Below are 23,742 nucleotides of genomic sequence, written 5' to 3' on the forward strand. Positions count from 1 at the left end.
GTTCATCTGCGCTGACGGCACATAGACTATTTGATATTAATTTGGATCAGTATAGGCTACATTAGTGGAAGCACCTTTTCTGCAATGTCGCGTGTCTCACAGACTGCATTTTACAACTTAATTGTGCTATTACTCCTTCAAGCCAAATTTCACTCAATTGGTCAGCTCCCGACAGCATCAGGTGTTTTATTAATGGTGAGCATAATTATTTATATATTTATTTAAATGAATGTAATCGATTAGATATCATAATATTTAGGCTATAATAGTCTATTATAAAGCTGGTTGGTTTGTATCGGTGACATAATATTTAAATGATATGCGTGTGCCCCGTGAGTCTTGCACTAGGACCATAGTGTGGCCCAGTGAAAAAAAGGTTGAGAACCACTGCTCTAAACAGTAGCTTGAATTCAGAGGAACCCCAAACCAGTGTCGCCGAGGACGCATGTGATGAAGCACGTCGTCGAGTCAGTCGGCCGTCGACTCTTATGATGTCTATTACGATATCTCTGCAACAAAAACAGTTGCATGACCCTTACGAAAGGAAAATATATTTACCAATATATTTCTTAAAATATATTGTGATATATTGTAATATATTATTTTCCCTTTTTATTTTCTAATATTTTATATATTTGAATACATTTAATAATATATTGATGATACATATATTATATAATATATTGCAAAATATACAAATGATTGCTGCTTTCAATATATTGCAATATATTGGAAAAAATAAATATATATAAGAATATATGCCTAATATATTACATGATATTTTCCAATATACTGCAATATATTTTTGTTTCATAAGGGGAATGCTAAAGTTTGAAAGAAAAATGTAACATCAACAAAAATACTGACCGCATATACCCCTTCATGTTTACAAATACAAGCGCAGCTGTTTAGAGGTTAAAGGGTTAGTTCACCGAAAAATGAAAATTATGTCATTAATAACTCACCCTCATGTCGTTCCAAACCCGTAAGACCTCTGTTCATCTTCGGAACACAGTTTAAGATATTTTAGCTTTAGTCCGAGAGCTCTCAGTCCCTCCATTGAAACTGTGTGTACGGTATACTGTCCATGTCCAGAAAGGTAATAAAAACATCTTCAAAGTAGACCATGTGACATCAGAGGGTCAGTTAGAATTGTTTGAAGCATCGAAAATACATTTTGGTCCAAAAATAGCAAAAACCATAACTTTATTCAGCATTGTCTTCTCTTCCGTGTCTGTTGTGAGAGAGTTCAAAACAACAGTTCAATGATATCCGGTTCGCGAACGAATCACTCGATGTAACCGGATCTTCTTGAACCAGTTCACCAAATCGAACTGAATCGTTTGAAACGGTTCTCGTCTCCAATACGCATTAATCCACAAATGACTTAAGCTGTTAACTTTTTTTAATGTGGCTGACACTCCCTCTGAGTTCAAACAAACCAATATCCCGGAGTAATTCATTTACTCAAACAGTACACTGACTGAACTGCTGTGAAGAGAGAACTGAAGATGAACACCGAGCCGAGCCAGATAATGAACAAAAGATTGACTTGTTCTCTAGTCAAGAACCGTTTCTGTCGGACGCGTCCGATTCGAGAACCGAGGAGCTGATGATACTGCGCATTTGTGATTCAGTGTGAAGCAGACTGACACACAGAGCGTCTGAAATGAACTGGTTGCGTCTGAACTGAACTGGTTATTTGGAGATTGATTCAAACGATTCAGTTCGATTTGGTGATCTGGTTCAAGAAGATCCGGTTATATCGAGTGATTCGTTTGCGAACCGGATATCATTGAACTGTTGTGTTTTGAACTCGCTCACAACAGACACGATAGAGAAGACAATGCTGAATAAACTCATAGTTTTTGCTATTTTTGTACCAAAATGTATTTTCGATGCTTCAAAAAATTCTAACTGACCCTCTGATGTCAGATGGACTACTTTGAAGATGTTTTTACTACCTTTCTGGACATGGACAGTATACCGTGCACACAGTTTCAATGGAGGGACTGAGAGCTCTCGGACTAAATCTAAAATATCTTAAACTGTATTCCGAAAATGAATGGAGGTCTTACGGGTTTGGAATGACATGAGGGTGAGTTATTTATGACATAATTTTCATTTTTCGCTAAACTAACCCTTTAAAGGTGTCACAGAATTTACCGGTATTTTGGAATGGATGTGTGAATTGTGCTTTTCTGGAAAAAAAACACGTAATGTCATTGACTGTGGGAACACCGCATTTTTAATGTACCGGTAAAGTCGTTCCGGTAATTTTACAGCAATTTACTGGTATTACTGTGTGAAAGGGGCTACAGACTCATTTCTAAAGACAGTCCTTTGTTGCAACATACATACACATAAATATGTAACTTGACAAAATACTTATCTGTAAATATATCATTCATAACTTTAGACAAAAGCCAAGAAAAAAAAATCACTAAATACTTAGCAAAAGTGTCATCATGACACATTAATGACAAAACTGTGTATACATTTAAATGTATATATAATGAACTGTGGCTACAGTGAAACATGGGTGAAATAAATTTAAAGGAGCAAAATACACTGGAAAATTTACTCTGCAATAATTTTCACTCCAAATTTGCTTGCAAAATTCACAAATAATAACAAAGGAACAGCAATACCACATTGAAAATGCTTTTTTTAAGTAGACAAACTGAAATTGTATTTATTTGTAAACCTTACTTCAATAATCTTTATTTTATTAAGCAATAAGGACGATCTTTTTTAAAGTGTAGTTGTTTTTAATTTGTAATTTTTGTCAATTCCCTTAAAAATGTCTGGATATCACTCACCGTTCGGATGGCGATGGGAATGCCTGACTCATCCACTGGTCCAATGCCTTCGTAATGGGGAGCTTTTATGATGGACACCTTCTTTTCTTCCTCTGAGAAACGAGCGATGGGCACAGAGCTACTGACCACTGTCTGACCAGAGACAACGGTCTCTCTCTTCACCGTCTCTGAACCCTCTGAGTGTGTGTGTGTGTGAGAGATAGAGAGAGAGAGAGAGAGAGAGAGAGAGAGAGGTAAGAGACAGATAAAAAGAGTAAAAAAAAAAGTGCTGTGCAATTGATTCTTGTCAAATTGTGACCTAAGTGAGTTCCTGGGTAACAGAGAGGGTAGACAGTGCACTACCTAGTATAAACCTTTTCAACTAAACATCTCTCCCTCACACATGCATCATTGATTGCTGTGCTGCAATTGGCTGTTCATTAGACTGCTTCCATAGATACAGCCACACTGCAGGACTCAAAATTGGTTACCGTCAGTACTTCATTGTATGCTAATATTAATCAGAAAGGCAACTAATTGGCCAATCCGTGAGAATGTCACACTAAGCAATCAAAAACTGCCTTTAATGAAAGCAATCTATTATGTTTTCCAAAATTTTATGAGATGGCATAATCAGGGCAAATATTACACAGTGTCAGCCACCCCCCCCCCAAAAAAAACAACAACAACTATATATATATATATAGTATATATATATTGATATATATTGATATATATTGATATATAGTGACATAAGTCTAAGCTGGACAGTCACAGTCAAATCTAATTTAATAGAGCAGGAACACTGACATGGCACAATCTCTCACCCTGACTAAGCACCCTGAACTATGAAATATGTATGACACAGCATAAATGAGACAGCTACTTTTATTCCTTCACCTATGCTAAGTTAGCACTAGCAAAAGGCAACGACATGAGGAAACACTAAAGCAAACTTTTTGTCAGCATCTTTTCTTTAAACCACTACAACAATAGTATGAATTTGCCTTTCTAAGCAAATCCCAACCAAAGTGTCAGAGCTTTGCCTCTCCTCAGTTTCCCTCTGTTCAGGTATTGATTGCTCCGGTCTGGCCTAATGGATGCAAATGCATCATATCCTGAGGACTGGACTGCACCGTTAACTGGCATCAACTAACAAGAACTGTGCATTACAAATCCATTATTTTAGAGCACCAAAACTAGGACTCAATCCATAGAAGGACAAAAAAAAAATTGAGGAAAATTGTTTTTTAGAAAACATCTCATGTGTCCAAATAGGCTTACTTACATACTGAGTATGCAAAAAACATTACACCAAAGAGTGTCTAAATGGTATGCTAAAATAAAATATGCAAAAGTACCTGGATGACCTACTATGTCCGGCAAGATTTTAGAGTGCCATGGACACGTTACTATCACATAAGGCCAAATAGTCGTGAAGTAAGTTTCAAACAAAAAGTAGTATCTACTAGGCTATTTTCATACAGATTTTGTCTGATGCAGTTACTATCTCTCTTTTTATGTCTAGTCTACATCACATACAAAAACTAGTTTTACATGTGGGTGAGACATCCTATTCCAGTCTAAGTGGGTGGTTTAAGGCCTGAATAAGCAATGTTCGGCTGGTAGTCCAAACTCCGCTTTGCAATACTAGCCAGAGGTCTGTGTGGGACTTTCCTCTCACCTGAACTACAACCCTGCTGGATCTTTACCAGGCCTGGGCTGAGGTTTGGGGGTGGAGGCGGGTACACAGGCGGAGAAAAGGGCCTCCGAGATTGAGAGCTTCCGTTCACTGCCATCTGACCCTAGGCAACATAAAAAATAAATCAGTTTACAAGAGATGGAAATATGTAATTTGTAGAGTCACTTTAGGTCAAACAAGTATGAGTGGGTGACAGCTATGGGACAATAAGAAGTTAGAAGAATGAGAAATGCAAGACACAAGAGCACACATCAAAAGATACTGTACAATAGATGTATAATGTATAATAAATGCATTACTGAGGAAAACTCTTGTTACAAAAAAGATAAAGTTGTTTCTGTAGTAAGACAAGTGGAATGATGGATGACACATGAAGAGGTAACTGAAAAACTGTTAAGACTACATGACAACAAACACACTTTGAAAGAACCTTCAGTATATAATGAGTGCAGGACAATCTATGTGAGAAAGAGTGTTAACACTGGAATATGCTATATTATACATTCATTTTCCAAAGAAGTTCAAGTTTTCAGTCAACAGCAGCAATATAAAATGCAAATGTTAATCTCAAACAAACTTCATCAAAGGAGACAGAACATCACAGGTCATCATAAGAACCCTAAAGTCTACATTAAATTAAACTGTCCTCTTTCTTCATACACATACCTGGACTTCATACTTCTATTAATATATAGTATGAAATATTATATATACATTATAATTTAAATGTTTCTGTTCAGTAAGATTTTATTATTATTATTATTATTTTTTAATAAGACATGAATAATTCTATTTGACAAGAATGCATTAAATTAATCAAAAAGTGATAGTAAAGATATTTATATTTCTATCTAATCAAAGCATCTTTAAAAATGCATCATGGGTTTAAAAAAAAAAATTAAGCAAATCTTCTTATAAACACTCATATTTATAATAAATGTTTTGTGAGCACCATATCAGCACATTAGAATATAATAATCAACACCAAAGACTGGAGTAATGGCTGTTAAAAATATGGCGTTGACATCACAGGAATTAATTGCATTATTTAAAATATATTAAATCTTATTTTGTACAAAAATATATTTTTGATCAAATAAATGCAGCCTCAGGATAAGGATCTTTTAAAAAGACCAAAAATCTTACAGACTCAAAACTTTAGAACAGTAGTGCACATTTATATATTAATAAACATTATATATATATATATATATATATATATATATATATATATATATATATATATATATATACAGTATCCGTTTTTCCAGATACAGTTTTTAATACTGATTCAGTTTTAAAACATGTCACATTATGTGTGCATGTTGACTTTGAATGGGAAACAACATACATATCATACAATGAAATACTGCATACATAAAACAGAGTGAGAATCAAGCGTAAAACAAAAGACAAAGCAGCCACCTGCTGTAAGCTGACACATTCAAGCATGTGACTCAAAGTTAGACATTCAACAGTGCTGAAAGACTAATTGAGGACATACAAACACGAGCAGATTCAAGCAAACGTGACACCAGACTGGAGTGAGGTGTGCCAGTTGAGCGTGATAGTTACGTTAGTGCCCATGGCAGTTGACGGGGCGGTAGGAAGCTCGTCAGGGACGTTGGAGGCATGGCTGAGTGTGGGGGATGGGGTGGGTGTGCCTGCGGGGGAAGAGTCCATGCCGCAGATCTGCAGCTCCTCCAGCCCGGCTGTGGATGATGAATAATGACTCAACGCAGACACGGTTACTGGTGACGGGGCAGGTGAGGCCAACATTAGCCCAGAACGTTCCAGAGGAGCGTAGGGTGTTGGTGACAGGGCTTTAGGCAATAGCCCTGACAGGAAGTCAGGGGAATCCTGACTGGCCCGGCTATACGGTGACCGGCGAGCTGAAGGGTCTGGGGAGGGCGGTCCAGAAGAGAACGGCCCGGTGCTCCCTCTTACAGGGGAAAACTCACGCTGATGGAGGAGGGTGGGAGGGAGGGAATAAAAGGGAAGGAAGACAAGAATTGAAAGTGAACATAAAGCAAAGCCAGTGAGCAAGAAGTGACATACGGGCACAGGCGGATTGAACCATGTTGAGTGAAGAAAAACAAGTGGAACTGTGGGAAGGAATAAAAGGTTGCTGGAAAAATAAAATAAAATAGTAATTAGCAGTAAACACACGTTCTTTCATCAAGCTTTCTGTGTATGTTCACTTCAGATGAAGATGAATGAATGCTAAATGGGTCACACTCCATGAGTATACCGTAAGAAATAGAGACACCAAAATCTTCAAAAATTTGGAATAATTAAGATTTCACCAAGGCTGCATTTATTTGCTGAAAAATACAGTAAAATGTATAAATATTATTATAATTTTAAATTATAATTTTAAATAGTTTGGTGATTAAGAAACATTTATTTTTTTCAGTGTTGAAAAACGTGCTGCTTAATTTTATTTTATTTTTATTTATTTTTTTGTGGAAACTGTGACACACTACTATTCAATAGTTGGAGGTAAGTCCGATTTAAAATAATAATAATAATTAAAAAATATTAAATACATTATTAAAATAATGTATTACTTATATTCAACAAAAATGCATTACATTGATTAAAAGTGACAGTAAAGGCACTTTATAATGTGTAAAGATTTCTATTTCAAAGAAATGCTGTTCATTTGAATTTTCTGTTTAAAGAATCCTCAACATTCAGTAGAGAGTTCAAGTTTTAAACAGATTATAATAATACAATTATTAATAACTGAATACCAATAATAAATGACAACAACTAAGCAATAAATCAGCATATTATAATGATTTCTATAGGTCAATCATTATAAATGTCATCATGTGTCATCATCATACTGGAGAAATGGCTGTTGAAAATGTAGCTTTCTCATCACAGTTTTAAATGGTATTTATCACAACATTTCTGTTTCTACTGTAGTTTTAATCAAATAAATGCAGCCTTTTAAAAATTTTAATTTAAAAATTATTCCAAACTTTTGACCAGTAGTATAAGTGTACATTAACACTGTAAATAAATGACAGTAATACCACCAAACTGCTTGCTGGTCTTGGTGGTACAACAGGGGCTCGCATGGGGTCAGCTGGGTCCACTGCGTTTGTCCTGGATCTAGTCTCAAGCCCTGACTGGGCCTCTGCTTGAGGTTCTGGACTGCGAGGAGCTAACTGGATGGAGAGAGAAGCTACGTGTGTTTCAGAAGTAGCAGTGGGGTCTTGAGGTGGGAAAGCAGATGGCTTAGTTTTAGACTTAGGGTCAGTTTTAATTATGTTCATCTTGTTAGGTGCTTCATTTAGTAGATCGCTTGAGAATTTTGAGGATGACAATTTGTTCCCCAGAACCCGAGTGATAAAACTGTTAGCATTAGCCTGTTGGGACAAGGGGGGCTCCTCGAGTGGGGCTCCAGAGGTGCTAGTGGAGGTTCGGGTGTTCTTAGAGTATGAGTATGAGGAGGTGGCACTAGATTGGATGGTGTAAGAGCCTGAGGAAGTGACTTCATTACTCTGTGGGGAAGAGAGGGAGGTGTCTGACAGCAATGCAAGGGAACTGTAAGATGGGGGGTTAGGGGTCATGTGATAGCTCTCTCTCCGAGGGGGCGGCGAGGGGACCTGATAGAGAAAAGGTCAATTCAAATATGTAAAGTCAGTTTAAATAAAGCACATTTTCTCAGAGATATTTCAAATCAACTGCTTTAGGGGTCAAGAAAATCACACTTGATTTGAATCCTATAGAAAGACGTTATCATATTGGAAAAAGAGCATGACCAATATTAATCCAAACAGTTGTGAAGCAAAATCTTTTCAAAGTAGCACATAACATGAAAGCAGAGGATTGCTTGTTGTGAGAAGAAAAAGAATAGGGTGCAAAAAAATCTAACAGCAGTATGATAAAGAAGCAGGAATGCATTAATAGCTTATTTACAAAAAAAAAAAAAAAAAAAGTATTATAGATGAATATGTACCGGTGTCTGAGATTTTTGATCCTGTAGGTTTGGTGTAATGCTGCGGAAGCCTTTAGCAGTCAAGGACGAGCTGCTGGGATCTCCATTCCTTAACCCCTCAGACACACTGTGTGAACGCCAGGCATCTACACACACACACACACACACACACACACACACACACGCACACACACACACATATATATATAAATGTATATATAACACATTAATATTTATACAACACATCAATGAAGACAGACACACATGCAACAACAAACACTTGCCTGAATCTGATGACTGGGAATCACTACCTGTGAAAAGTAAAGAAGCATTAAAACATATAACATAAAAATGCATTTACCATGATAACACCATAGAATGACCTCAGAAAAGCAATACAAACATATGACAAAAGACACAAAACATGCAGAAAGGTCATACCCATTGAAACTAAGAGAAAGTGGATCAGTTTTTTTTTTCAATACTCCTATGCTATGCCTATATTTTGAACTACTAAGCTGTGAACCAAGCTGTTTTTTCTTTAGTTATGTCTAATTTTGCTTATTACACCATGTGAGATGGTCCTGCCATTGGTGCATAATGGCTAGAATATGGGAATGAAAAGAGAGATGCAGAAATACAGAGAACAAGAAGATTACAGAGCAGAAGCTGCTGCTGAACACAAGGAAAGAAAGAGACCGCTAGTAAGACCACACAAAGTTTGAAACACCTACTACTCGCATAATGATAATTAAAATTACAATATATAAACTCAAAGATTGGAAGAACACGAGCTTAAATTTTGAATAAAACTAATATACTTTACAACAGTTAATAAACATGATCACATGCTGTCCTAATGATAGAGGTTGCAGCATTGTATGGGCTATTACAAGTAAAAGTGAAAGGCATAGTCTCCATGTTGCTATTCAAACATCTGCTGTATTTTGTCAAACCAGTCCATGCATTAAAAGAGTACAACTGTGCATCTCTGAATGAATGCTTGACTGCCTGTATGTGGCCAGCAGCTTTTCAAAACTAAAAGACGTGTTGTCATATCTCTGGAAGGTCTTGACAGCATGTCACTTTTTCAGCAGACTCACTCAACCAGCAGAATATGACCGAGAAAATGCCTGGATCCTTGTAACTATCAGCACAGAAAAATTGCAGCTAGTCTTTTTATTTTTACATTGAAATATCATTGAGTGTGTGTGTGTGTGTGTGTGTGTGTGTTTTGAAAAGGTAAATGATTTTATTGATTTAATTTAAACCTGAACAGTCTACAACACATAGGATTCAATATAGCTGACTGCAGACTGAGCATTATTTTTTAATTCAGAAGGCAGATTAGATTACATTCAATCGGAAAACCGTTATAGAAAAGCTTACATTCAGAGAAAAGGCTATTGAGAAAGCTATGTCCCTTTTTTCAATAGTATATTATTATTGCATCAAAAGCTCTTATTTAATGTAGGGCTATCAATCGATTAGACAGTGCAAACAAATTAACTTTATTCTTAAATTGCTCTGAAATGAAAAAAAAAATAATAATAAAAAAACAAATACATATGACTACATTTAAATATGGGATAAGACACAAATATTATAACCACCTGAAATTAACTCGGTAAATTGACAGGGTTAATTTAAAGATGTTAAACAATTACAGTTTGTACTGTATGTATAATAGAAAATAAAACATATTAAACAGGAAACTCTTATTTGGCCTTTAAAATTATTCCTTTTAAATTTGATCATATACTGTATACTGACAACATGGAAGATCCTTAATCTAATACTTCTGTTCTCATCTCATCAGACCATAAAAAGATTCATAAAAAAATAAAGAAAAAAAATAAAAATAAACAAATGTAGCATGACAAATATGGAACACAACAGATGTAGTGAACACATGTAAAACAAACTAACATAACACAAATAGAACACCGGGAAGAAAATGCATTTAAATAACTAAGGCAGATGAACGTTAAGCAAAAGGAGATAACACCTTCTAGAAAGTCTATTTTAAAGATCTGTGTCTTAGATAGCTCTGCTCCATTACTGATACCTGCAGCAGTGTACAGGTTGGGTGAGCTCTGGACCCTCTTCACAGGCCAGAGAGTAAGCGACAGGGATGCTCTTTTATGAGCATATCCTCCGTTATCTGGAGTATGTTTGTTTGCACATGCACACGCAGAAGCACACATGCAAAACAAACACAAAGCAAAGCACATGCATTGTTAATGCAACATTATTGCACTAAAGATAATGCAAAAAATAAATTAAAAATTTAATTAAACGATGAATGATTACCTACCATTCAAATGTTTTTTTTTAAACAAGGATGCATTAAATTGTTAAATTGTAAACCATAAAGACATGTATAATGTAAAAAAATATTACACAAGTACCTATTTTAATAATGGACTTACCTGTATTCATGATGAAGATCTCTGCTGAACTGTGCTCTGAAGAAGGACACTTTCACCTGTAAAACACATCAAGCTATTCTTAATAATCTCAGAATCAATTCATTTTCATCTACATACAGTAAATAGATGCTTAAATTAGATCTTATGTATAAGCAAGCTAATTTATTAGCATGCACTGCACTGTCTTGTTGTTGTGCTAAAGTGCCTAAACTGTTTAGCGACCGTGTATTTTTATCTAGCAGTTCTTTGACTAGTACAGGTTATATTTACTCAGATTGACAGATATAGAAGATAGGCCTATTCTGTTTTAAACATGTTTGTTGTGTATCAAATGGAGACATAGTCCTTAATATGGATCCATGACAGTCAACAGCTAGAAACTGTGGCGTCTGTGTGTGTCTAGTATGTAGTAATACTCTGACTGACACCAGACAGTCTGGACACCAGGAATACACTCGATGTGCCTGCGATGTGTTAATTTTACAGTGCATTACACACATATTCTCTCTCTCTCTCTCTCTCTCTCTCTCTCTCTCGACACTATCAGTATTTGCAAACATGAAGCATGAGGTGTGGAATGTGTGTGGTGGAATCTCATCATAGCATCTGTCTCATATGAATACTAAATAATGTTTCCCAATAGACATGTTAACAAGATAAGAGATAGAATTTATGTCTATATGATGTTATGATGATGGTGCTCCACTTCTGAATAGCAACAGTTGAGGATTTCCAAACACTCCTTACAATAACTGATAATGTGCATCTCATGTTCACTGAGGCTAACAGGGAGCAGACATAATGGATTAAAGAGAGAGAGAGAGAGAGAGAGAGAGAGAGAGAGAGCATTTAGACATAAAAATAAGATCCAGTTGTCAGATATCCCTTTGCCACTGACAGATTTATAACTTGCCAGGAGAAACATTCTACACTCAGGGAGTGAAAACGTTGTCAACACTATTTGAATCTCAGTGGTCCTAATGTGACCCAGAATTCCACATTACTTTTTAACCATTAAACTTGACATATTAAATGAATAAAGTCTTGGTTAAATGAAGCTGACACTCTATAAGACTATAAGACGTCAGATCATAGACTGCCGACAAAAAAAGAATACAAATCTCAATACATTCACTAAGTTGCTATGTACTTTTCAGTTGTCCCCTACAGTATTGCAAAAAGTAGAAGAACACTCTAGAAGTATTTATACACGTAACATGCTGTGTGACCCAGCTAATGCCATGAAGGTTCTTCCCAAACTTGGTTGGCCCAAAATAAAGACACTAAAAGCACTAATAATAGTCTGTAGCATCTTTAAAAAGAATGAGTCTCTGGGACATCAAGAAAATGGAAGCAAAACACAGACTATTTAAGGATCATCTGCACTATCCAGTAGGCTACCAATTTACTATTTTACTATGAAGCTGTCCTATTTCCAACACACTATTTTAGGTTTTGGTGAAGCGATGGTGAATTATTGGTGAAACAGTGGTTATTATTAAAGCAAACCTGTACGCACTGAATTGACTGTGATATGAACGATGTGAATTCTGAGTGAGTGAGTGAGTGAGTGAGTGATAGATTCCTGAAGTGGAGTGTGTTTTTATGATGTGAGTGAAGTAATGATTGTATGTATTATTCTGTATATATTTTATGAACTTTTGTACGTAGGGCCTATAACATCTACCTGTCCAGGGACTGCGGGTGGAAATTAGCATTTTTTGCTATAACCTGACAAATGACATCTCTTCTTTTTAGACTATTGTTATTTTTGTGCATTGCACTCACTCACTCACTCACTCAGAATTCACATCGTTCATATCACAGTCAATTCAGTGCGTACAGGTTTGCTTTAATAATAACCACTGTTTCACCAATAATTCACCATCGCTTCACCAAAAATGTTATCTCAATATACAGTAACGAATCAACTGATAAACATGCTACACTCTTACTTATACCATACATTTTCCTTATTTTTCTACTTCCCATCATCCATTTGGTTTCATTGTGGTAAATGTGACTCAAACCTTTTTACAATCCAATTCCCGATGGATAAAATCACGTCCTGTCCATCCAACCTCAAAATGTTATATTCTAATCCACAGCTGCAGCTCTGAGCACCTGATTAGTTACTGGCAATATTAGTGCAAATCCCTCTGGGTGCACTTGAGTGTGACAAACATTCAGTTCCATCTGCAGCTTGCGTTAACAGGCAATTAAGCTGGCATTTCCGTTATGTAATGGACTAGCTGCCACAGCTATTCACTTTGCATGAATACTGTAATTCTCCATTGTTTGACAAGGCTCAGCTGGAAGATATTTGTGTTTTCAGATATTCAGTTTTTGGCACAAATAGCCAAAGGCAGCTCAGTACAGATTTTGTCAGTAGCTTTGAGTGTTTGCTTGCAAATTTCATGAAAGGACTTAGAGACTAATAAAGTTGTTCTTAGCTATTTTCTTGCACAGATATGGGCTTTCACACTTGATATTGCTAATTGAGACATTTTTAACCAGGGGTTAGTGATAACACACTCATTTGTGGTCTCTTAAATTCTCTTTTTCACACACACTCATACTGCCCATGTCAGTGGCATACAGTAGTGCACTGTGCAAACTCTTTAGTGCAAATTAATTTAGTTAATACTAATTTTATTTGATCGATAACTTATTATTCTTATTCCATTGTCTTTTTTTTTGGGGGGGGGGGGTATTGGGGTATCACAGTATACTCACTACAAAAAACTAGGCTACACCACTGAATGTACACATTCAAGGCACGTAGGCCTATTTCCTCATAATATTTCATAAAATATAGCCTATTATATAGAACTAAAGTGTGTAAAATTTATTTATTCAGAAATGTCATGTTTGTGTGTTTTTGTTTTCTTTTCGTTGTTTCGTTGATAGGCTACTGTAACAGACAAGAGGAACGATTACATTATAGTACCGACAGAAAATGAGCCAGATAAGGCTGATATTATCCTATGCAGTACAGAAAACAAGGCTGATGCTATTGTAGCGTTACCTGGAACATCAAAGAAAAAAAAGCTAGGATATGTTATCATTAATGTAACTGTAACAGCAGGGGATTGTTGGCATATAAAAACAATGAGTGATTTCAATAAACAAAAAGTTAATATTAAGTTGTCTCACATTGTCTGACTATAACAATATTGCCTGATTTTGCTCTATTTTGGCAACTAAAATAGTTTCAAACAAACTCACAACTGAACCTCTGCACATCTCCATTCAAACACAGCGTTGTTTTCGAATGAATCTGCGTTTTTAACCGAATCATTTCAACGAGTCAATTCAATTATCCATTCATAAAGACAGTCACATGCTTTGTTCCTGAGCGATTCAGCCTTTCGAACGAATCAACTGAGTGAAAGATTCAATGATAAAATCAGTAACTTGCCACCACCTAATGGCAGATTTAGTTTAATTTTTAAAGTATTATTTCAGTTTTTTAAATCATTGAATATTTCTAAACTCAAAATGTTATATTTTAACATTATTCTCAACATAAATTTATAAAGTTCACTGCACTCATGCAACCTCTGAGCCTCATTAACTGTCTGTAAATACCTACAGACCACTTTTGTGTTCTTCTGTACTGACTACAAAAAACTAGGCTACACCAATGAATGTAGCACATTCAAGGCACGTAGGCCTATTTCCTCATCATATTTCAAAAAATAATTTTTATTTGATTTATTTATTAATTCATTATTTAAATGAATAGATATATTTGGAAACAGGTGCACTCAAAAAAAAAATTAATTTGCTAAATTTTTTAAGGTCAAGTCAATTTATTTTAGATACATTTATATTAACACATTTAGTTGACTAACTTTCAGTGTTTTATTAATTTTTATATTTATTATTTATGTAGCTAAAATAAGTGATTTGCAACCATTTACCTTAAAAATCTTATATTTATAATTTTTTCAGTGCAGTTAATTGCTGGTGTCGGTCACAAAACTTATGAAAATATGCTTTGTGAAGATGACTGGCAACAGCTGGTCTTAAATTCTTTAGACAGCACAAAATATTATATTTGCATAATAAACTGGGAGGGCATTTCATCAGATTGGACGGGCCTGTGCCCCTCAGATTCATCCACTGCCTACACCCCTGGCCTATGGAAGGTGGGCACTATAGATCAGCATACAGAGAGAGGACAGGACATGGATCGAGTTTTAATGGGCATACCAGAGGCATCACAACAGCTGTATAATGGAACACACACTATTCTTTTTAAAATAAGTCTCCTATGCTTACCAAGGCTGCATATATTGGGAAAATATTATTACAATATACAGTTTTCAGTGTGACATCATCATTTAGAAATCATTCTAATATGCTAATTTGGTGCTCAGGAAAAACATTCTCATTATTATCAACATTAAAAACAGTTGTGCTGTTTAATGTATTTGCATAATATTAAATAAATACCTTTTGTAACATAAAATGTCAGAATAAGTCTCAGGATAAATCTTTTTACTTACAGACCCCAAACGTGTGTATGTTCATATGCTGTCCAATTCTGAAGTGTTACATAAATGAGTGTTGTGAAGACCGTAAGAGTTCTCTAGGGATCTTTCTCATTTTGTGAAGGAGTAAAATATAGAAAGCAATATTAGAGCAATATGAGACGAAGGAGAACACGCAATTTCAAATTGTGAAATCCATCATAAAGTTCTTCCATGATTCTCAAAAAACAGTTTGTGATCATGAATATAGTCTGTCTGAAGGGAACTGATCTAATAGCTGATTCACAGGAGCTCCGACAAATATAAGAACATCAATATGAACCACATGACAGAAGATATTTTACGTCTGACAGCACTACAGATATATTTGCTATTTATACATCTAAAGGCATCCATCAACTTCTCCCGTAACGGGATATTTAGAATTTAAGTAAATGAAATTCAATGTTATTTTTTATTCTTTCATATAAAACAGCTGAAATAATATTCATGTTCATGTTTCAATTTGAATGAATTATTCCATTAAGCCTGTAGCTGTTATTTAAGAGTATTTGGCAGCATTTGTAAATATTTCTAAGCACCTATTAAGCCTTGTAATTCTTAACTGAGACAGCTTCAGGACTGTTATGTACTTAATCAAACATGGCCTCTATTGATGACATTTTCCTGAGAGGTACAGTAAAGAATGGCTCTTAATAATAAAACACTTAATCTTCTTTATATGACAGAACTGGTGGCAGACAACATTTCTCTGTAATAAGGTCATTTTTATGCCATATATAACAGCTGGTAAGGTAAATGTAGGACGGTTATACATTACGAATCTGCTGTGTGTATGAGTGAATGTGCGTTTGTCTTGTAAGCATAAATAAAATCACTCAGAATAGGCCACTATCGTCCGCCAAAGAATTTATTTCGCAATATTTTTAAACCACTATGACAGATTTAAAGGGGCCAGAGAATTCAACTCAGCTAAATAAATCAGCTCTACTTAACTTGATGATAGAATCTACAAAACAGGGGAGGACAACATCAAGCTTGAGCTGGAACAACAAAATGACTGGTGATGTTTAGCCTGATTAGCTATTCTATCTAAAGCTAGTGGGAGTGAGAGGAGGAAGCTATAAGAGGTTGTTTTGCTGTTGTGCGTGTGTTTGTGCCATTAGAGAGATGTGAAAGGCTGTGTGGGTTTCTAAGTTACACCAAAGTTGTCATTAGTGTTATATTGGATGCCCAAATGAAAATGTGTGTTTCTAAAAGTTTTGTGTAGATCCTTTACGCTCCTGTCTGCTTCGTCCCTGCCCAAACCACAGACTCTCTGCTTCCCTCTGTCAGAGACGCTGATTCATTAGTGGCTTCACCGTAGCGCCACAAACCACATTCCACTTCCTATTAGTGCAGTGAAGCGTCTGGCGCAGTTCACAGCAAGTAAACTAGGCTCATGTTTTGAACTAAACCAGTTCTTTTAACTGAGTTTACACAAAAGCAGTGTTTTACCACAATGCTAAATGCTAATAATATAATGCTAAATGCTATAGGAAACAAGAACGGAATGGGAATCTGGTGGGAATTTATTACCATTGATCCGAAAGTCTTTCTTCTATACAATTTTTTGCACAAGTTATAAGTTACTCATTATGAATCGATTACTGTTAAAGTTTTGGATCAGTAGTGCACGAATGCCGATTTAACCATATCTATTTTATTGTGACTGAAATAGAGCCAAAAAATAATAAAGTTAGAGCAAATCGATAAAATGATTTTGGAAAGTAGTCCTACTGACAGTGCTCCAGTATACTGCAGAGTGATTTATGATTTATTTTCGATTTAGGACGATGTGGTTTACGGTAGAATTCAGTTATTTTTGTATCATGTGGTTAACTGTGTGACACAGGGCAGTATGGTTACACGAGGAACTCAGAAAGCAATAATGCTGTGAAATAAAGCAGAGCTCCATCAGTCAAGTTTTATTCAGTTCTGTACTGCCTCATATTATTTTAACTGATATGACTGGAACATGATCCAGATTCCTGCTACTGTGACAGACATAGAAAATCCTAAACTGGTGAATGCCACAGCCACAAAGAAATTTTGCATGCAGAAATAAACCATTATAAAACATATGACATTCTGCCCATGTGCTATACTCATATAATGGGAAACCACACACACAGAAAAATAAAATACAATAACTTAACACAGAAAGTCACATTCATTCATTGCAAAAGAAAAGAAAAAAAGGAAAAGAAGAAAAGAAAGGAAAAGAAAAATAACTAAATTAAAATGTTCAAAATCGGAAAAGAAAAAAAGAAAGAAAGAATCAGTATTTGGTCCTCTTTATCAGGAAATATGCAAAATATCTAAAATGTTTAAAACAAGACTAATTTACTTTTGAAAGCAAAAGAAAAAATATCTAAAATATATTTCAAATAATAAATCGAGCTAAATTGAATGAGATTTGAATGAGATGATATTTATATATATATTTAAGGGGAAAGGTCACAGCATATCAGGGCCACCATGGTGGGCACACTTACAGACCGTCACCACTTAAGATTATGTGTGTGCATATAAGTGTGTATGCCCCTATTTAAAGCTGTACAAGAGAGGAGCAGACTCACCTATACAGTTTCAATCTTTGTTAAGTTAGCAACACGCAGCTTACATGCCACTTAAATGCAAATTCAGTTCAACACTGAGGACAGCAAACATATCCTTCCTTCAGAATTTCAAGCCAGAACATAAATCTGAATGTAGACACAGAAAGTCTCGAGTCCCTTCCGATCACAAGACCCATCCAAATAAGGAAGAATCCATTTTGTTTTCCTTCTGAAACAGGTCCAAGATATTTGCTTAGTACATTTTTGTGGGATATTTGTCAAAGCCTCATACCTTAAAAACATTTTATCAGGAGTTGCAAAAAGGCGTTTAAGCGGCTCTGGGTGGTTAAATACCAGCTGCTGTTGCTGGGTCCAGATTGCTCCCTTGGTTTCCCTACTGACCACAGATATTCTAGTTAACTGCAATCAGGCACTTCTGTTTCCCTGGAGCTTTAACCTTATGATCTCCAAAACAAAAAAGACAATAAAGGCTAATGAAACATTGCTGGTCCAAAATATTCTCAATCCAAAATAATAATCTACTGCATTCTCTATTCCTGTTGCTATATTAAACAGAATAGGAATAGAATAGTCAATCAAAGTTTGATTAACTTTCATTAACATTACTTACATTCCTTTTCATTTACTGCAAAGAAGTTACTATTAGACCTATTAGATTGTTTCTTTGTTGGAACAGATTTGATGATATGCATATGATTATGTCACTTGCTCACTAAGTGCAGTGAATGGGTGCCGTCAAAATTATTGTTTCAAGGAGATGCTTCTGGCCAAAATCCATAATCCATCCCCCAGTTGTCCTTTCACAACAAAATCCACCAATACATTCGTTTAGAACTGGTTCTGACCATATTGCTTTTTAAACCGAGCTTGATATGTGCATATTTCTCTCCTGATTCAGATGAGACAACTTTTCCATTAGAGAAACTGGATAGAGGATTTGTATTTTGGCCAGAAACAACAGTTTGAAGTTTTCACTGCAGAGGATCCATTGGTTAGCAAGTGATGTAATGCTCCATTTCTCCAAATCTGTTCTGAAACAAACTCCTCTTCACCTTGGATGTACATGTTGGAACTTTGAAACCATAAAGAGCAATACTTTAGAAGCCACTGTATATAAAAAAAAAAAATCAAATTGGGTGAAATGAAAAATTTGCACAATTGTATTATGCAGTAAAGAATAAAGATTTAATATGCTTCAGCAGAATATGAAGAGGATGAAAACAGGGAGAGAGACAGGAGGGTAATTAAACAACATAAACCACAAGGACAGAGAAATGAGAAATTCCATGAGAGCCTGTGGCATGCAGTATTATGTATGATGAATAAGCTCCTTCAGGACAGGATATTAACAAAGAGCAATTCCTCACACACATACACACCACAGCATAAACTTCATTAGGGCTCAGTGCTAATTGCTGTGGTTTGTGTGCACCATAAAATATGGTAAGAGTTTGGCTCATTATAGGAACATGAACAATGCCTCTTTTATACGCACACACTAAATAGATGCAAACACTACACAGACTCATGCAGCAAATGTGCAGACTGTTGCTAAAACTCACACATTTTAACATATGCAATTAATGTCTTAAATATGGAAAAAGGCACATGCATTCATTCCCATGATTTTTTTTCTTCTTCTCACTTCATAATTTCCATTGCCCAACAGGGTTTTTCATTATAATATTACTTCAGAAGGCTCAAGATAGAGTGCATGAGTCATGCACACAATGGTGGTTAATTCTCTGTCATTTCTCTATAGTCATATTTATAAAACACATCATGACTGTGCTGAAATCAGTTCACAATAAATAGCATGTATTCTGAAAAATCACATACAATACAGTGATACACCTTTGGAAAAACAACACAAAGGTGAGAAATATTTCACTGGCTACGTTACGGTCTCTTGGTCTATGTACTATACACAAACTCTCTTTAGAAACTTGCTTCCTAAAAGTCATTGGAGGGCATAGCACAGACAACATCACACACTTAACTTCAATTACAGGAAAAGGGTAGACACACATCCACTCCAGTACAAATTCCACTGATATGATGAGTCTAAATATAAAACCTTGCACTGCTATCCTTTCATGCTCAGTCATCTATAAAAATAAATTTCTACAAGTGTTTGGAGGGCATACTTTTGGTTCAGGTGATAATACTTAAGTATCGTTTAAATGTTTGGGGTCGGTAAACTTTTTAAATGTTTCTGAAAGTCAACAAATAAATACCCATTTCCTACTTTAATATGCTGGTTTAGTGATCAAGAAACATTTCCTAATATTATTATCAGCTGAGTTCTGTTTAATTTTTTTGTTGTTGTTGAAACCAAGATCATTTTATTTTCTGGATTCTTTGATAAATTGAAAGCTCATCAAGCTCATCAAGAATAACATTGTAAAAGCACATACTTGTTTCCTTATGTTTTGTTACTGTGTGTAAAAAAGTATTAATAAGTCTGACTGGTAATAAATTGTTTGTTGTTTGTGTATATATTATTGGTCAGAGTATGAGCATTTGGGTTAGTCAGCATTATTTATAATTATTCAAACATAAAACAATAGAATTATATTGTTTGTTCCTATTTAGGCTACTGAATGTGATTATCTGTGTGTGTGTGTGTGTGTGTGTGTGCCTGCATGTCCTGTTTGGCCAGGTTTACAAGTATTCCCAGACCACTGAAACTCAAACTCACTGTTCCCTTTTGAGGCCTTTGTTGTGGTGGAAGCTAGTGAGCTTAAACAAATCACACACAAACAGAGGAATGAGGAAGAGAGGGAAAATACACATAAAGAGCTGTTACACACATCCTCTCACTCTCCCTTTCCATCTACTTGATCTCTAATAAACAAACACAGAGAAAGTCAAATAACAATGGGTTACAATGAGTTAGCCTCATTTGTCAGAGTTACAGGGATCTGCTACTGTAAATATCAGATAAATAATTAAAACTGCAGAGAATTATTCCACCTGTTACTGGGAGCGAACGAGTTGTAGTATTAGATGTTGGGTGCAGATGTGCATGTGTTGGAGTTTGTGTGTGTGCGTGTGTAATGCAATCAGGGATCTCACTTTCTATGTACTTTAGGGGTGATGAAGTCAAGGTGACGTTCCTGTAGCAGACAGCCTTCATCCTATCATTCTGTGTTATTCTGTGTTATCAATGAATTATCAAATTATCAAAGAACTTTCAAAATAGTCTGTAAAACATAGATCCCACTTTATATTAGGTGCCTTAACTACTATGTACTTATTGTGTACCATGTACTTATTGTGTTAATATTGTATTGCAAAACACTTTTGCTGCTATTGAGGTGGGATACGGGTAAGGTTAGGGACAGGTCTGGTGGTATGGTTAGGTTTAAGGGTGAGTTAAGGTGTAAGGGATAAGTTAAAAGTTTAATTATAAATGTAATTATAGAAATTAATTACAGATGTAATTACATGCAGGTATTTTTAAAATATAAGTACAATGTAAAACATGTATGTACAAAGTAGTTAAGGCCACCATATATAAAGTGGGACCTTACATTAAATGTTGTGTCAATCTGATTGTGACCATATAAGAACAGATTTATTTGCAGTAATTATTCTGCCTCACATTTAATTAATAAAATCTCAAAATTAAACATTTAATTTATGGAAGCAAAATCTAAATATCTCAAAATCTGAGCAACTTCACAGTGCATGCAAACAAGTGTAGTTTATCGCATACGGGCAGTTCTTTAAAAATATTTATTTGAAAAATCCTTTTGGTTTCATTTGACGTCTCTGGTCTAAACTGCAGGCTGACTTTTTGTGTTCTATTTCTAGGAAAGTGTTGGGCTAGAACCACAACCTTATTTTGACGCTGGCTTTATTCTGTCATCAATGGAAAGAAAGAAAGAAAGAAAGAAAGAAAGAAAGAAAGAAAGAAAGAAAGAAAGAAAATACCAGATGCACTTCAGATGTTCCTTTAAAATTGCGATTTTAGTTATTTTGGTGTTTGAAAGGTAGTCATGTTTATTAATAACTTAATTGTGTTTGAATATATCAGTATTTGAATTACTCTGAAACAATAATGACAAATGTGTTTTTATCTTCTATACATAACAGTAGCACAGGCTAAAATGCTGCAGTCCTCCCTGGGAGACTCACTGCAGCTTTTGCAGCAATATGACTTGCACTGCACTGACCTACTCACCAGTCACATCTATAAAAGTGTACCTGACTTCAATGAGATCATTTGTTTTTCAATATCCATGCAAGTCAAAATCTAGAGAGATCAGCGCTGCTTAAGCTAACATGATTTTTTTTTTTAATTATTATTACTATTTTTATTTATTTTTTTTATATTAAAGCAATTTCCTGATAATATATTAGCCTTCTAATACATTAGCTGGTATTTTCAAGTCAAGTCACCTTTATTTATATAGCACTTTATACAATATAGATTGTTTCAAAGCAGGAAAATTACAGAATTAATGATGCACTTCATTAATGCTGATGAACTTCATTAAATATGAGACCATTTCAAATTCTGGTGTAAAACATCTCTCCAAAGATGTTTACTGATATATTCACACAGTATTTAGCTCAAGTCAGTTTAGTGTTGATTCAGTACAGATCAATAACTGTGCAAAAATCTTTTATAAAAAGAGTTCAATGCTATAAGCAACTCTACAGAAGACAACAGTGTCTTTATTCACCTCAAGCCAGTAGGGTCATCATTACTGAAGTATTGCCATATTATTGAATATTTAGTGTATTTTAAGTAAGGGATAATGCACATCCAGCATGTACATTATCCCACTTTTTACACGGCTACTTGCCGCATAGTTATCTTATAATCCAAACAATCCGTACAAAACAATCGTAGCAAAATGGCAGAAGCTGTTTTTGTATGAAACGATAGAGTGTGTCCGCAATACCAGGATGACATAATTAAATATTTGTACACCATTTTGAATCAAGTTTTAATATTTTATTAGCTAAACAAACACAAAGCTTCCACCAAGAAAAACAGTTCCTAGCAAGAGTACAGCCCCGACTTCAGTTAGCCGGATGAGCCTGTGTTATCAGCTTTAATCGATTGTTATAGAGGGATAACTTACCTCGGAATGTCGTGACTGACCAATCAGAATACAGTATTCTGCAGAGCTGTATAATAAAGTGCAGTAAATGGTACAACTATTTCTGGAACAATCTAGTGTGTTTATGATTATGATAATGGATTAAAATAATATGATAACAAATACCAGTTAGCATAATCAAGTGAAGTAAAGGTAAAGGAAAGCAGAAGTCTTGTGAAGATAAAAATGACCATGCCTTCTTTTAAGTTAAAAATAAGGTGAATACTACGCATAAAAAATGCACAGCACAAACAAATATTTGGTAAGATCATACATTTTAATTACTCTGACCTAATTTTTATAATCCGCATTCATCTCACTTCCTGGTCTATCTCATTGAAATGCATTCTGGGATGGTCTTAGAATTTCCCCTTAGAATTGGGTTACAACAAGGTTAGGAGGCAGCATAATTAAACTATGTACCATTTGGAGCAATCGATCCAAAGCGTGGGAAGTGCCGCTATTCTGCTTCTGTAGTGCTTTACTTGGTTTTGGAAAAGAGAACATCTCTTTCTATGATTGAGAAATAATATCAACCTGATCTATAGAGCCCAAAAAACTGGACACCAGACACTCTGACTCCGACTCCAGTTTTCGCACAGATTTTTTTTGTTTGTT

At 35.3% G+C, this 23,742-nt stretch overlaps 1 protein-coding gene across 9 annotated transcripts in view; it reads right to left on the reverse strand.

The window, feature by feature from the left end:
* The window catches only part of LOC132143530 (sorbin and SH3 domain-containing protein 2-like), a 104,936-nt gene that overhangs the window by 30,403 nt on the left and 50,791 nt on the right, over nt 1-23,742 (reverse strand). For 6 of the 9 annotated variants that reach the window (XM_059553819.1, XM_059553821.1, XM_059553820.1 and 3 more), the window contains exons 2-8: nt 10,888-10,943; nt 8,740-8,766; nt 8,477-8,601; nt 7,548-8,123; nt 6,079-6,465; nt 4,486-4,606; nt 2,823-2,998 (exon numbers count right to left, since the gene is read on the reverse strand). In XM_059553819.1, the coding sequence (XP_059409802.1) occupies nt 2,823-2,998; nt 4,486-4,606; nt 6,079-6,465; nt 7,548-8,123; nt 8,477-8,601; nt 8,740-8,766; nt 10,888-10,897 (1,422 nt within the window). In that variant the 5' untranslated portion in view covers nt 10,898-10,943. The remainder of the gene's footprint in view (nt 1-2,822; nt 2,999-4,485; nt 4,607-6,078; nt 6,466-7,547; nt 8,124-8,476; nt 8,602-8,739; nt 8,767-10,887; nt 10,944-23,742) is intronic. The other 3 variants (XM_059553823.1, XM_059553822.1, XM_059553824.1) reach the window with 3 other exon arrangements.

Source organism: Carassius carassius, chromosome 7, assembly GCF_963082965.1.
Source record: "Carassius carassius chromosome 7, fCarCar2.1, whole genome shotgun sequence".
In the NCBI taxonomy this organism is placed as follows: domain Eukaryota; kingdom Metazoa; phylum Chordata; class Actinopteri; order Cypriniformes; family Cyprinidae; genus Carassius; species Carassius carassius.